Source organism: Carya illinoinensis, chromosome 10 (genome assembly GCF_018687715.1).
Source record: "Carya illinoinensis cultivar Pawnee chromosome 10, C.illinoinensisPawnee_v1, whole genome shotgun sequence".
NCBI lineage: Eukaryota > Viridiplantae > Streptophyta > Magnoliopsida > Fagales > Juglandaceae > Carya > Carya illinoinensis.
In genome coordinates, this window is record NC_056761.1 from 23039528 (window position 1) to 23056105 (window position 16578).

The following is a 16578-nucleotide window of genomic DNA, read 5'->3' on the forward strand; positions in this document are numbered from 1 at the left end:
TTTATATATAAAACTATAATTTACTAGGCCATAAATATTCAAAGGAAGAGAATTAGATCTCGTTTAGACACTTGGAGTATTTTAGAATTCTATGAATATTAGTTAAACAGTTTGTGAATAGTAGTAAAATAATTTGAAGTAAGATATTTTATTAGGTTTGAAAAATGAGAAAAAAAAGAGTTGATTAAATTATTATAAAATTAAAAAAAAAATTTAATTTTTTTTTAAGTTTAAAAAAGTTGTATTAAATTTTGTGTTTTGTTTTAAAATTTGTAAAAGGTACAATGATTAAGTAATAATTAAATAAAAATTTTAAAAATTATAAATTAAAAATTATTTTCTATTTGAGTAATATTTAAAAATGAAATTATAAAAAATTTTAGAAAGATTTGAAAAGTTTTTATCTTATCTCATTAGCCAAACAAGTCCTAAGCATTGACTATGTTTTTCAATGAATACAAATATGGCTATGTTATTCAAGTGCTCGCAGATGCAAACGTGAGTCCATTATGGAAAATTATTAGACTCTCCTGAAATGTAGATGATTTGATACTTTCGTTTTATAACAGCATGTTATAAAATTAAAAGAATTTTACTCATCCTTCATTCTTATTTCAGCATGCTATCAATGAGTGTAATTCTTTCCAACAAGCTATGGAGGCTATTTCTCAACAAAAGTTTTCAGTTCCAAATGTTGTAGTGAAATGGAAGTTGCCACCAAATGGTTATATAAAGATTATTTGGGATATTGCTATTAAGAGACAATCAAATAAGATTGGTATTGACATTAATATATATACTTTGAGACTGGGAAGGAGCAGTGCTAATGAGTCTGATGTAATCTCTGGATTATTGTTCAGATGCAACTATGCTGAAGCAAGAGGCTTATTTGAAGCTGTCAAGTTGGGTAAAGAATTGGGGTTACTTGAATATTGCATGTTTGAGGGTGATTCTTCTCAAGTTGTGAACGACGTACTTCAACAGAATGGGGAAGATGATAGCTATAATCCTCTTATTGCAAACATCAAACAGTTGCTGCAAGAAACTGATTTGATGCTCAAACAAGTCAAAAGGGATGCAAACCGAATTGCACATGGGCTAGCAAGTCCCGGAGATTGTATTGTTGGATGCTGAGAAGATTGATGTTGATTTTGTTCTCCCTTGTATTTACGATCTTGTAATAGCATAATTTCAATATATTTTCGAGTATTCTTATTTAAAAAAAAAAATGGTATTTGTAACTTTTTCATAAACTTGTTTGGGTTCTGTTTTCGTTTCGATGTTTTCTTTTGTTGGACACAATCTAGTTTAATGATATTTTTTGCTTTGATTAAGAAATTTTTATGTTAATGTTTGACTTTTTATGCCTTTTAACTTGTTGAAATAAAAAGGAGAAAAACTCTTATGCTATATTACATGGGTGATGCTATATTACATGGCACCCGATCATATTCGTTAATATTTTAAACATGAGTTTATTCATAAGGGCTAGTTTGGATAGTTGAGTGTTATGAGAATATTTCACTATTATTTATTATCTTATCATTATTTTTCACATATTTTTTACTATTGCATACTACTATTTAATATTATTTAATATTTTTTCATTACTTTTTCATTATTTTTTATAAAATATCTGAAATCACCTCACTACCTAAACACAACATAAATTTGCAAACATCATGTTTCTAGAAATATAGATGCTAAAAGGGATGTTAAGTCTCACAAACCAAACACCACATTACGATCTTCATTCTTAGAGAGCTTTTTGTGCTTCACTTTATGAATAACTAAAGAGAATGCTATTTATTATCATTTGGTCTCATTCTCCCATTATCCTCTATTGTGGTACTAAATAATTGAAAAAATATTTATCATCTTTTACTTTTTACTTATTCTCGAATCATTGAATACCGCATAAGGAGATCATGAGAGCATGGTAATTAAGAAGACATGAAATAGAATTTTTCGTAATTTCGTTTAGTTAAGCAGTTCAAATGATATAAGATGAGAGGTTTTTATTAAAAATTAAATAAAATATGATTATAATATAATTTTTTAATATTAATTTTGTTTTAAGATTTAAAAAAATTAAATTATTTATTATATTTAAGATAAAAATTTGATAAAATTATAATAATTATATTAAATAAGATAGTTTTGTTTTTAAAACCATACCAGCCGTTAAAATCTCATAAAAAGAGTCAATTTATTATGACAATGAATTTCGTATTAATTGAATGGTACACAATCATGGACGATGAAGAATCTTTTGTTTGGGAGGGGGCAACCGATATAAATATTGAAGTATGTAAATTCTCGTAGTCTCACTCCACATATAAGGGCGCGCATACAGTTAAAAATTTATTTAACGAAAAATCTAATTGCAATTATAACTGTATATTAATATATATATTAATCTAATATGATTGATAAAAAATAAATTTTATTAAAAATAATACTAATTTAAATTTTAAATATGAATAAATCAATACTAATGTATAGATTAGTACGTAACTTTATTGTACGTAACAAAACTTTTTGTTTAAAAGTGTTGGTATTTTTTAATATCTTTTCTTTTACTGTTGAGGAGCACTATAGTCCTTTCAAGTGGTAGTACTGTTGCTTTTATTCTCTTTATTAGAGCACTCCCAATAACTCTTTCATCTTTATCTTTTAAAATATATCATCAAAACTCACTTTTTTTATTTTACATATTGACTTTTACAATATATTATATATCAGCTTATCTATTTTTTCTTCATATCATTTAAATATTTTACTTTTTATTCTTTTTTATTGATTTCAAATATTTTCTCTAACTATCAAAGATATCCTCATATCTTTTGATATTTACAATAGCTCCCCATATATAGTGTCATATAATTATGTTTTATTTTAAATTAATCCAAATTTATAAGTTAAAAACCAAAATATAAATTAATTCAATAAAATGGAGCATGGTATATACCTACTACCACGCGCACCACCAACAAACATTTTGGTTTGCTATTGCACCCCAAAAAATAATCTCTTTCCTCAATACATATGATCTTCGTACATACTACAAACCTTCATGCACCACCACGATCCAAACACATACTACATATGATCCAAATATGTATACATACTACAGAATATTTATTCACGAGTACATAATAATATTCATTCCAAAATTCAAATAATACTCGCATTTCATTCATTCACAAAATAAAGATTCATACTAATAATATTCAAACATTCTAAGAACTTCAATCTCAGTCAATTTTCTTTTCTGCTTTGGATACATGCTAATACTCATAATCTAGTGTGCCACGATGATAATTTCCAAAAGAGAGAACACATTACACTATTAAGACAATTTAGCATGGGAACTTTGCTTACATTCTATACAAAAACAAATCAAAACATAACTTATAGAACTGGCTGCACAGTGGCTTCAGTTGGTCATTGTAGGTTTCTTCCCCCTCCTGTAAAAGGGTAGTGAAGGAAGGGACTCCATGCAGTTGTGACTCCATCCTTCAAATCAAAAAAAAAAAAATATTGAGAGAGAGAGAGAGAGAGATCATGCAAGTCAACCAAACTCAATTAAAAAGCTTGTGATAGTCAACCAAAAATGAAAACTCAACCAAAATCAGCTACTGCAAAAATTATAGAAATGAAGTATAAGCAAGAGTAATAAAAACAATCAGAGGACATGCACTATAGGCAAAAAACAGAGGACACGTAGCACTATAGGCAAAAAAGTATAAGCAAGAGGAGTATCGGAGGCAAAAAATTAAGTATAAAAGAAGATGGACATGCACTTCAAATACGAACTATAAGCATTTCAAGTATAAGCATGATAAGTTTCTTCATATCAATAAGTTTGAAGTTTTAGTAATCTTAAGCCATGTGGGAGGATTTTACAAAGTCAAATTCATTTTCAATTTGCTGTTAGAGCTTTTCATACGGAATCCCTTACAATTAGTGCCTTAAAATTATGTTAAAAACACTTTCATGGTGAAGATGATGGCTGAAGCTCAATGTATCAACACTATTTATTTGGCTGCATCATAATGATCAGAAGTTGACTACAGAAGCATGGTGCTGCAAATATATTTTCAAAAATACCAGAGAAGTTGGTCTAATGGAAATATAGAGACTAACACACTAAAAATTGCATCTTCCCTAACTGAAATTGGTAGAATAACCAAGGCAAATTTTTCCAAGCCATCAACCATACCACAAAAAAACTCCCACCCAAATTTTCCACGAAAACTAGGAAGAAGTAGATTTCAAGGCAGCACCCAAATTTTCCAACAAGTGGTTGTGAGTTGCTGGATAAAAAAAATTAAAAAAAATTAAAAAAAAAATCCAAACTTGTTGGGTTTTAGAAGGAAAAAAAAAAAAAAAAAAAAAAAAAAAAAAAAAAAAAAAACCAATTGAAAAAAATCCAACCATCCCCTAATTTGCACAAGAAAAAAAATCCAAAATCACACATTCCATGCTTGAAAATCTTAGATTTCATCCACTAAATCTTTTTGCATAAACCCGTCGATCATGGTGGCTCAAAACCATATACAAAACCTACGGGTTAGCCTACCATCATATACAAAACCATTGTCCCTCCCAGATTCGTTTAATTTTGTCCCTCCCAGGCTTTAGTAGAACATTGTCCCTCCCAGAATCTAACAAGAAACCCTAAATATGCGACCATCCCCAAATTTGAAGAAGAAAAAACTCCAAAATAGACCAACATGCTCGAAAATCCAAGATTTCATCTACTAAAAATTATCACATAACTTATTCGAAGGAGAATAGAGAGATTGAGAGAGAAGAGGTTGAACCATACGCCAAACCCACTCGGAATAGGAGTTGCGACAGGGACTTATCGGAGAAGACGAGTAGAAGGCAATTGTGACCCCACTAATGCTTGAACTGGAAATGTAGAGATTTGAAGCAGCTCTCATTCACACAATGGGAGACGAGCAGAAGGTAGATGGGCAAGGAAGGGAAGACGCGCGAAATAAACTGATGGCTTCAGGGGCTGAAATGAAATTAATTAAATCATCTAGGCGAGGGGAAATTACACAGATGAGAGAGAAATGAATAAAAAATAATTTACATTCCTAAACAGTTACCACTAGATGTAGTGGTAGTACTGTAGCAAAATGGATTTTACAAATGAAATAAATCATCCATTGGGCACCTTTTTCAGACGATTTTTTTCATAGGAATGATATTTGTAATCGTGGTTGTGCAAGTGACGTGTAGTCGCTTTGAAAAAAATGAATTAATATGGGACTCACATGAAAAAAGACTAACTTTTTAATCGTGGACTCTACTCTTTTTTAAAGCGATTGTGCGGCGTTTATAATTTCACGATTGTATGTAACATTGTTCTTTTCTTCAAATTATACAAGAATCTGGGTTTTACATAACCCATTGCCAGTGCTCTTAGTGGCATTCAAGTGCTCTTCAATGTTAATAATTTTTAGAATATTTCTAGATAAAAGAAAAGATATTCTTTTAGTGGAGCTTTGAGATCAACTATTTGAGTTGATTCGGGTTATACGATAATCAATTAAACTGTTGTATCTTAAATGAGTTAAGTCAAGAAGAATTTTATTACACTGGTTAATGCAAGATTTTATACACTGCAGAGAGCTTAAATATCCTTAAAGAGAGTGATATTTTCGTACCTCAATCTAAATTAATTTCGTTTGAATGTTAATTTCATTATAATTTTTATTATATTATTATGTACTTTACTAACAAAAGACTTGAAGTAAAAAAAACCAATATTATACTTGTCTAAAATCGATCAAATTTAAAGAAAAAGCCAAAACTGTTATACAAATCCATCATAAAAGTACAAGTAAAGAATAAAAATTAAGAAAACCGAAAATAAACATCTTTACTAAATCTAAAATTGAATGTTCTAATCCTCTTTAATATAGATAGAAATGGTAATGGGAGATTTGTTGCCATTACTCCTAATTTTAATACAATGGTAACATAAATGTTACTAATAAAACCAACCTAAACAAACTAGCTAGCTAGTGGAAGACAATGAAAAGTGTAAAGAAATAGGCAAAATGAATACGTAAATCTACCAAATAGTTTGTTTCTTGAAAAATTATCTAGTAAATTTTTTGCGCTATTATGAGATGTGTAAAAAAATTAAAAAAAAAAAAAAGTTAGTGTGAGAATGTGAATGTTATTAATGAGAAAAGAATTAGTGCAAGAAACGTGAAAAAACTAAATAAATAAAGTTTTTGAAAAGAGAAATTATATTTGTAATCGTTAGTATGTAAACGCTGTGTAATTATTTAAAAAAAATAAATATGAGATTTAAATAAAAAAATTAATATTTTAATAACAGACTCTACTATTTTTTAAAATTATTATATAATACTTATACATTCTATAACTATATGTAATATTACTCATTTTTTATCCCGCCCCCAACCACTCAATGTTGTTTAGCCCCCCGGGTGTAATTAAAACATGTCCAAAACCAAAAATGATAAACGAGAAACAATAACAAGGGGAGGGGAACATGCGTAACATGTGAAAGCAATGCTTATAATTAAAGAATCATTAGAAAATGCACCCAATATTCTTGTTTTTGACGAATGAATGTGATGGTTCGTACAATTGATGAAAGTAAACCGTTGAATTAATTAAACGTGTCAACAGATTATGAAAGGCAACTTGAGAATGAGCGCTAAGCAGTCAGCACCTCCAATTTGAATACCCCAATTTCCAATTATGTTGGGGCCCTCCCGTTTTTCTTTTCTTTTTTCCTCCTTGGCGTGTTTCTACCCCAAGTATGTAAACACGCGAAGAAAGACCCAAAAAAAGGGAGAGAGAGTGACCGATAAAAGAAGGAAAAAATGTAAGACAAAAACAAAAGGCCCACGAGATGGCTGGAGACCAAGACTGGCGGCCAGTCGAGATATTTTACATGTTGACGAAATCGTAGAGAAAGCTCCGTCAACCTTGTCTCCTACTAGAACCCGACAAGGACACCATTTTTTTCATTAAAAAAAGTCATAAAAATATATAAAAATAAAAACTAAAATTTGAATGGTGAAATATTTTCGGTATATTTTTTTATTATTTATTATTATTTTATTATTACTTTTTCATTATTATTTATAAAATATTTAAAATTATTTCAATTTGTAAACACAATCTAAAATTCTGAATAATAAATATTTCATTATTAATTGTTATTTTTACTTAATATTATTTTATTATTATTATTTATAAAATATCTATTTGCTACCTAATCACGACCTAAAGTTATGATTAACTATATTTTTATTTCTCGAATTCTCTTCCTTTTGCGCCACGACAACTCCAATGCGTCAGTGCCTTTGGGCTGGCGTGGCATAGATTGTGGTGGGCCCTCTGAACGTGTTGCAAATTTGGATTCGCCAGCCTGGGAGTTTCTGACAATCCGATGTTTTTGGGACAGTGAATTCAATTTTGACCGAACAGAAAATCTACATACTAGCTTTATATTTTTTAATATTATTTTTACATTATTAAAAAATATAAATTTATTATTTTACCATCTTCTATTTTATTATTATGATATGAAATTGCTGTGTAGAAGTGCTCTTTGTCCGAAAGTACTAACTTGCCCCCGCTCTTGTTTAAAACTTTACTCCAACGCAAGAAAAATCAGAAAAAACCTTGAAAGGTGTACACTACACCGAAGAGGTCGTCCACTTTCTTTTCTTTTTCAAATACACGTGACGGGCTGACAACTATTTTTAAAAACGTATGTTTCATTAAAATTTAAAAAATAAATACTGATTTTTTTTGTTTACTTGGTTTAATTCTTTGGGTCACTTTTCTTTTTTTCTTTAATCTAATATAGTTATATTTTTTGTAAATTATTATGGGGGATTTGGATATTTTTAATGGAAAGATAATTCATTAAAATTTTTACAGTTTGAAAGAGTGATTGTGGCATTTAATAATTTAAGGGAAGATTATAAATTATGTAGTAGAGCTTTTAATGGTAGAATTTTACTAAAAAGGCTTATTACTAAAAAAAAAAAAACTGTTTATTATTTGGTAATAACGCAACTAAAGTAATTTTAGGCACACTTTATATATTGAGTTTAGTTGAAATAAATTGAATTTTTTTATAAATAGTAGTGAGTTGAGATAATGGAATGGGTTTTATGAGGTGTATTTAAGATTAGTTTATATGTATTTAAATATTAAGATAAGTTTATATGTATTTATAAGAAGTTAAAAAATATTATGAATCTCATGTGTAAAGATATTTTGAGTTGAGATGAATTTAATACTTTGAGAGTTGGATGTTTAAATGTTAAATTTAATTTAAAATCAAACTGAACTAAATTGATCTTAATTTAATTCAAATTCTAAATAAACCTTAATTATGGTTTTTAAAAAAGTATAAAGTTTGCATAACTTTTCAATAAAAATTATAATTTTGTGTTTTTCTAAAAAAAAAAAAAAAATTTAAATTGCTTTTATTTTAATAAATTTACCAAACATTTTTTTTTTCTTAAAAATCAATTTTTAAGCTTTTTCAGCTCGAATTAGGCATAAAAGTAGTTGTTTGAAGAGTATTCTTTGGCACTTTTTCTTCATTAAATTAAACTTTACTTGTAATCAGATTTAAATTGAAAATATTAATCCAAATTAGGCAATTAAGTTTACGAATCAAATTCAAGTCCCACGCCAGTTGTCAAAGATCCGAATTTTAAAAGCTTCCTTGAACCTTCCTCTGGTTTTAGAGCTTCCTATAATATTCAATAATGTTCCTTGAATTGTGCCGACAATCCCAGATACACGGACGCCTTAGACTTTCTCCCTCTCGATTTTCTACTTCGTCTCTCCCTCCCTCGTTCTCCTTGGACAAGCCGCATTCATCTCGGACACAACCCTCCTGAACCTTCGAAACCGTAGCTCCTACCCCCTAATCCAGCCACAGAACCTCCGAGACTAGCCGTGCATCGCCCCCGTGCCAAAAGGTATATTTCTTTTGAATTCGGGAACTCCATTTTTACGAAAAACTGTTCCCATGTAATGAGAATGTTGAATGTTGGATTTTTGTGACTATTTTAACGGAAATTCCAGCAGTTTGTTTTATACTTTGTTGGGTTGGGGACTTGTGTTTTTCGATTTGATTGGGTTTGGGGATTTATTAATGGTCAGGTCATGTTTGGTATGATTCTGAGCTGGTTAAGGGAATCCATATTTTTTCTTTCTCCAACAGTAGCAAGTTGCATGGAAGTTGCCAAACGTGTTTGCTCATGTGGGAAAAGGCTTTTTTCTTTTCTTCTTTTTTTTTTTTTTTTTTTTTTTTTAATGTGCTTTTACTTGTGATAGAACTATATGAAACATTTCTCTTTGTTTGTGCCATCAGCTGTTGAGCAAAGCCAGGTTTTTTTTTTGTTTTCTTTTCCAGCAGTCTTGGAAAGAATCGTTGTTATCTATTTAAAAAAACCTTGAATTTCTTGGACCACCCTTCTAGCAACATATTGTCTTTACTTGCTCGCGTGTTCAGGGATGCCAAATTTGTTGCCTATAACTATAGTTCTGAAATTTACATAGCTTTACCTCTCTCTTCTTCTCCAATATCGGTTCAATAAACTGATCTTATAAAACAATTAGATTGAAATATCTGAAGTGAGTTCTCAATATTTGGTCCAAAGGGTATCAGGTCTTGCTTTAAAGGACCGGCGTACTCCCCTCATGGCATTGGCAAGGTTTGCAAGGAATAGCTGTAGAAGATCAGTAGGCCCCTTTGGCAATTCCAGAATAGAAGATGTTTCCTATGGAGTATCCTCGCGCCAATGTTGCCTACCGTCCCTTGAAAGTCCCTGGGAAAACAACAATCTGTCATACTTTTCCAGCATCAAGAAGGTAAATCACATGAGTTTTTGGAGCAGGGGGATAAGGGTAACACCACATTATGAGTTTCCTTCTGCTGAGATGATTGCAGAGCAATATGATGCAGAATATGTTGATCCAAGGTATCCGGGTCTAGAAGCAACCAAACCTGGTGAAAAGCCAAGGGTTGTTGTCCTTGGTACCGGGTGGGCTGCTTGTCGTTTCCTTAAGGGACTAGACAACAATATTTTTGATATTGTTTGCATATCACCACGGAATCACATGGTCTTCACTCCTTTACTTGCTTCAACCTGTGTTGGAACCCTGGAGTTTCGCTCTGTAGCTGAACCTGTTAGCCAGATACAGACTGCATTGGCGAAGGACCCCAATTCCTACTTTTATCTAGCTTCTTGCATTGGCGTTGACCCCGACAAACATGAAGTAAGTGAATACTCGTTCCAACTTTATAATTCTTTCTTTCTTTTCAATAATAATTTATATGCCTGCATTTCTTTTTCCTGTTCTCCTTTTAATTTGATGGATATGTAATGAAACAAAGATGCACCAATTAATGCAAACTATTTTAAAATTGGAAAATTTATTTGTAGGGTAGTTCTTGATGAATTTCACATGTGAATACCCACTCTGTTTAATTGATTTGCTTTTTACTGCCATGGTAGTGGCCAATAAACTTTGTTAATGGCAGTGCCCTTTGATACTTTGTTAAAGCATGCATACAATCGACACAATCATGATATCATTTTTGTTCAACTTGATGCTTCTTCAGTACCGAAAGCTAGATTATTACAAAATGTTGTTTGAGTGTCATTTGATTATTTCATTTGGCACTTTAACCTTAGCAACTGTGGGGTAAAACATGTAAAATGGGCAGCAGCTTCATGGTTGACTATTGCTATGAAAATAGAAATGAAAAAAATACAATCTGCTGCTCTATGTTATGTCACATTCAGAAGTCATTACAAACAATATTTTTTTATCAGTAAATTATAAAAAATATTTAATCATGCTCTTTGACGGAATCAGGTGTATTGTGAGACTGTTAGCAATGGTGGATTACCTCGTGACCCTTACCGATTCAAAGTTGCATATGACAAGCTTGTCATTGCTGCCGGAGCTGAGCCCTTGACTTTTGGAATCAAGGGGGTATATGAACATGCATATTTCCTTCGTGAAGTGAGCCATGCCCAAGAAATAAGGAAGAAGCTTCTCTTGAACTTGATGCTCTCTGAAAACCCAGGTAAGAGGCATTTATTTATTGAACTTTTAAACTCTTAAAGGCTCTTTTTGGTTCTCAAGAAGAACGGATTAAAAGAAAATGTTGTATAATGATTTCGCCTATCAAGCATCTTAAGCTTTGAATTCACTTGTAGTTTTAAGTGCCAGAGGGAGGGCGTTTTGAGTAGAGAATCTAGGCCTATTGGTTACATTTGTTCTTCCAGTTGGTTTCTCCTTTATTGCAAAGTGTTATAGGTTCAATTGGAATGGACTATGTCCCCTCATTATTATTGTCTTCATACTTACGTATTTAATCCTTCTTGTGGCTAAAGCTCATCTAGAACTGTTTGGTGAAGGGACAAGGTCTTTTGCCATCTAGGATTTTATAATTACTTCTGTAGTCATCTTTTTATGAATGAAATTTTAGTTTATATCTGTAATTTAATGATGCAGGCATATCAGAAGAAGAGAAGAAGCGATTATTACATTGTGTTGTTATCGGGGGTGGTCCTACAGGGGTGGAATTCAGTGGTGAATTGAGTGATTTTATAATGAAAGATGTTCGTGACCGTTATGCCCATGTCAAGGATTACGTAAAAGTTACCCTCATAGAGGTTATTTGCAATTTCTTTCCATATCCATGAATTAATATCGATAGAAGAGATGAATTATGATGGTAATAGACTGGATTTTATTTTCCTCCTTGAACAGGCAAATGAAATTTTGTCATCCTTTGACGTAGGGCTACGTCAGTATGCAACAAATCACTTAAACAAGGTAAATCAGTTTGGTTTCTGAGATTCCAGGGGAGATGTTTTCTTTATAGTATTCAAAATTGCTTCTGACGTTTGGAACTTCATGCCAGAGTGGTGTTCGTCTAATGCGAGGTGTTGTGAAGGAGGTGCATTCCAAGAAGATAGTTCTCAATGATGGGACTGATGTTCCTTACGGCCTTCTCGTCTGGTCTACAGGTGTTGGTCCCTCCAAATTTGTGAAGTCACTCAATCTTCCCAAGTCTCCAGGTGGAAGGTATATGCATTAGCATTCCTTTCCACTATATTTTCAAAGTCTACTGCTTGTTCCTTTCTTTCTTTGCTATCTGTTATTGAGGTCTTTAATCGATCTTGCCAATAATTTTAGGATTGGTGTTGATCAATGGTTGCGGGTTCCCTCTGTGGAAGATGTGTTTGCTCTTGGAGATTGTGCAGGCTTTCTTGAACAGACAGGGAAGCCAGTTCTTCCAGCTCTAGCTCAGGTTTGATTCTTTTTTACCTTCTGTAAATTCTCTGCTACTAGCATCATCCTCCATTTGCTTTTTGGAACTGCACATTTCAGTCAAAAACTACCCCTTTATGTCAATACCTAAGAAACTACCCCTTAAAATCTTGCAACTGTTAAGCCAAGAAAAATGTTAGAATGGCTATTGTAAATTGAAGTTGATAGATTTATTACCCGTTAATCGATGGCTTAGGAAAATTATTTGGCTGGTTAATTTCTCGCGGAATAAAGCAAGCTAGAAGTTTCACAGCTGGTCTATCTTCTGAATCTTTTCTTTTCTCTTCCCCCCCCCCCCCCCGGGTGAGTATACTTTTCTACACATTCGGCTATTGTAAAATTTGTGATCATTCAAACTGCAAATGTTAGTCAACAATTATGAGAAACCAGTGAGATGTCAATGGGATGATGTGCTTGTAACCTCCAAATACCAGAATAGAGCTTCCGTGTAAGATCTAGGTATTAGCTTCACGTGGAAGAATTATGATAATCAATGAATGCTGCAGATGAGGATTGCTTTTGTATCAGCTTTTACCTACTTACTAAGATTTATTACATTGCTTTTAACAGAGTATCAATTTCATGTGCTACTTTTATAAGTATTGCTTTGTCTTTTCCCTTGATTAGGAAGGTGGGCTGGATAGGAGGGATGGTTTACTAGTTTTAATAAGTTCCGCGAAAAAATGTTTGATGTTTAATTCACACAGGTTGCAGAAAGGGAAGGCAAATTTCTAGTAAAGCTGTTTAACAGGATGGGGAAGGAGAATGGGGGCAAGGCTTTCTCTGTGAAAGACATCCCCCTTGGAGAGCCTTTTGTCTACACGCATCTTGGAAGCATGGCATCAGTCGGCCGTTATAAGGCACTTGTGGATCTACGCCAATCAAAGGTAATCAAAATGCTTGGTAACCGGTGCACGATTTGGTTTTAGCTGGACTGCATAATATCACTTTGTGCTGCATGTTATGTTTTGTGTAAAGCTTGCCCCTACTACTCCATTTCCATTGGTCCTTGTGACATGAGATTCTCCAATACCAATCTGACAAGCCCTTGCAATTGGTATATTTTCAGGATGCCAAAGGCGTATCTATGGCTGGATTTCTAAGCTGGCTGATCTGGCGATCCGCCTATCTCACGCGTGTTGTCAGCTGGAGAAACAGGTTTTACGTGGCCGTAAACTGGGCAACAACACTGGTCTTCGGCAGAGATAATTCCCGAATAGGTTGAAACCGCCATATGCTATTGGCTTCGCTACTACTCATCTACACGTTTGTCCAGTCTTCGACCTGGTTACATTAAATAATTTTTGATCCCACGAATTTGTGAAATTTTGTTCAAGGCATTTTATGGAAGAGAAATGGTAGATACAACATTTACACAAATTCTATACAATCGTTTATGTAACCCTCATGATAATAGAATAATAATTTTTTAATCTGTATTGAAAATATTTTATTTTTTATTTTTTTGAATCATTCTATTTAGTTTTACCTTGTGAAAATGTTGGATGTTATATATGCTAATGAAGTAGAAGCTTTAGAAACACAGCTTGTTGGGTTGGCGGTGAAAGAGCAAACGCAACATGGGAGCAGTCATATGTATGCCATTATTGTACAAGATCCATTTGTTCTTTTTCTCTGACAGATGGTCACTAATCCTACTTAGAGTCCCATAAGAAATTCTTGAAGAATCAAAAAGTGTTCCCTTTGTTTCTTCCGAGCAACCGAAAAAGAAAGAAAAAGTTAATATATTCAAGAGAATTGCTTATTTACAAAATTCCGTCTCAATTCGTTTTATTTAAACAGATGTGATATGGTTTCGAAGAATGAACTGGTTAGAAAAAAGATGAATATATATCATTTTTTACAATATCTTACTTAATTATGTTTTAAAATTATAGGTATTTTTATAAAATATCTTAAAAAGTAAGATCACTTTACAAAAACATCCTTATTTTAAAACATATATTATGGATATGTGTTGTGTGGGTATTATTATTCATCTGGATACGGCAGTTCCAATAAGATTTAATTCCTGAACAAAAGTCAAAAACCCATTTCATATCATGCTCATGATCATCGAAGCCTCAAAACTCTCTATTACCCTTTGGAAAATATACTTTTACTCTTTAATATGAATTTTATGCCTTCCTTCTCAAATTATCGAAACTAATTATATATAATATATTCAAAAATTTTTAAAAAATGATACTTTTGCAATTTAATTTAATTTAATTATATTCATTAAGATGAATGAAAAATAAGTGGGATGAGTTCAAAAGCATATGAATTGCAAAATGTCAATTTTTAATAATTTAAAATTTTACTGGGTTAATATTAATAATTAAAATCCTCAGACCAAAGTAGGAAAAAACACAAAGACCCATAGAAAATCTAAAAAAAACAAAAAAAACAAAATTAATTAATTAAATTCCACAGAGGTAGAAACTACATGACAAACTCTGTACATTTTTTTGTAAACGGCAACATGGGCCACCTCAGTCGGTGCTCTGTGTCTGTTTCGATAAGGAATCAAAGTTGGCTCAGACAGCCGAATCAAGAAAAGTGAGCACCACCGTGTCGGGTATTACGGCCACTGAAAGAGAAGATGGAAGAGACGGTGTGAATCAAAACCAATCCGATTGCCACCTTCACCTTGCCCCGCTTCGGGATCGGACGGCCAGAGTACCTCTGACACAAATTCCCTCCGTTGATCATCAATTCCCTCCTCTTTGCAGCCTCCATCTCTTCTTCGATGATCGATGATCTATGCTGCTTAAAAAGCTCTTCCAGTAAATACCCAAAAGGATCGCTCTCTCTGTGAGTCTAAAGAGAAAGCAGAAGAGAGGAATAATGAGAGAGAGAGAGAGAGAGAGAGAGAGAGAGAGAGAGAGTTGAAGAAACGTTGTAGTTTGGTATGCAAACTTGGGTGGTTTGCTGCCTTTATTTATATGCATGATATCTGGGCGAGTACTGTTGAATGATTCAAATGCATGCATATACTATTACTGCTACCAGTTTGCTTTATTTATTTATTTATACTTCATTATTTATTGGATATTTTTCTGTTGGCGATGATCTTGACCTGTTGTCTGTCGTGTTCACAAACGTCCATCTTTTTTGTTGTATTTGACCCGACACTGTTTCTTTGATTTTGAATTCAATCGAAGCCTTTGAGTTTGATGTTGACTAATTTGTAAGGGAAAATAGTAATGCAAGACCTGAAAGGCTGCGTCTTGATATGTAGTAGTGTGTGTGACCAACTTATAAATGAGTTGAATTCGATCCTGATCTAAGTTTTGTTTAGAGTAAAGAAGGAAAGAAAATTGTTATATGAAGATTTTTAAATTTGAGACATGAAACTTGCTGTCGTGAATATTATCACCGTACAATTATTTTAAAAAAATAAATAAATATAAAATTTACATTAATAAAAATTATTTTTAATGATAAATTACTTTTTTTTTAAATAATTATATATCACTTATATAATTCATAATTATACGGAACATTATCTTTTATCTTTTGCTTTTTCTGCCAATAATCAATGCTACTGCCAGATTAGGTCCAAATGACGTGAACCGTTGGATTAGAAGGAAGTGCAATGCACCACGTACCCACCTAGATCTCGCATCTCTCACTGCTTACTTCAACGTGACTCCTCCAACCTAACTTTCTTCCATCTTCTTCCAACCTATATAATTTTGCATAATTTCACTATCAATCAATTCGATCAAATTAATTCAAAAGCTGCAAAATATAAAAAAGAAATTAATTATATATACATATAAATTATAATGGGAGGACTTAGCTTTCCTTATCCATTGGTCCCATTATTGTTAAGAGATGTTTGAATTGGCAGTGTGAAAGTGGGTTTTCAGAATTCAAATCAACTTTTAAAAGTCTTAATGAACACCGTTCTGTGAATGGGGACATAAATTAAATGAGTAGAACGTGCAACTTCTAATTATATTATACATTATACTTAAAAAAGAATCTTTTTATTTTTAAATCATCGTGGAGAATACATTATTTCTATAATTAATTAATGTGACATCATGATTTGATTTTTAAAATTTAAATTTATAATTTTTTTTACAAATTAAACCCAGTATGTGTACTCCACGTACGCCAACTTATAAATATAGATTTTCTGCTTAAAAATATAATAATAATAAATCATATTGTTCTCTAGTCACT

General features: G+C 32.1%; 1 protein-coding gene and 1 long non-coding RNA gene across 3 annotated transcripts; one reads left to right on the top strand and one right to left on the bottom strand.

Moving 5' to 3' along the window:
- Positions 1 to 3176: 3176 nt before the first annotated feature.
- Positions 3177 to 5129, bottom strand: LOC122278848. The gene is made up of 2 exons (XR_006229354.1): positions 4835 to 5129; positions 3177 to 3519 (listed from the first exon to the last, which is right to left on the bottom strand). It is a non-coding gene; the product is annotated as an uncharacterized LOC122278848 (long non-coding RNA).
- Positions 5130 to 8768: 3639 nt separating this feature from the next.
- LOC122278135 (internal alternative NAD(P)H-ubiquinone oxidoreductase A2, mitochondrial-like) lies at positions 8769 to 13841 on the top strand. Of its 2 annotated transcripts, none has more exons than XM_043088236.1 (9): positions 8769 to 9008; positions 9685 to 10311; positions 10915 to 11128; positions 11560 to 11720; positions 11818 to 11883; positions 11972 to 12135; positions 12247 to 12361; positions 13089 to 13268; positions 13451 to 13841. In XM_043088236.1, exons 2-9 carry the CDS (start codon positions 9733 to 9735, stop codon positions 13604 to 13606), a joined length of 1635 nt encoding a protein of 544 aa, XP_042944170.1. In that variant the 5' UTR covers positions 8769 to 9008; positions 9685 to 9732; the 3' UTR covers positions 13607 to 13841. The 2 variants fall into 2 exon arrangements, with proteins under 2 accessions (XP_042944170.1, XP_042944171.1); XM_043088237.1 differs by having other exon boundaries at positions 9693 to 10311.
- Positions 13842 to 16578: the final 2737 nt, after the last annotated feature.

Bases quoted from the DNA above. Each gene is read 5' to 3' on its own strand.
- LOC122278135 (XM_043088236.1), top strand. From the start codon at position 9,733: ATGGCATTGGCAAGGTTTGCAAGGAATAGCTGTAGAAGATCAGTAGGC. The intron at 12,362-13,088 runs GTTTGATTCTTT...TAATTCACACAG, and splicing joins TTCTTCCAGCTCTAGCTCAG to GTTGCAGAAAGGGAAGGCAA. The intron at 13,269-13,450 runs GTAATCAAAATG...GTATATTTTCAG, and splicing joins TGGATCTACGCCAATCAAAG to GATGCCAAAGGCGTATCTAT.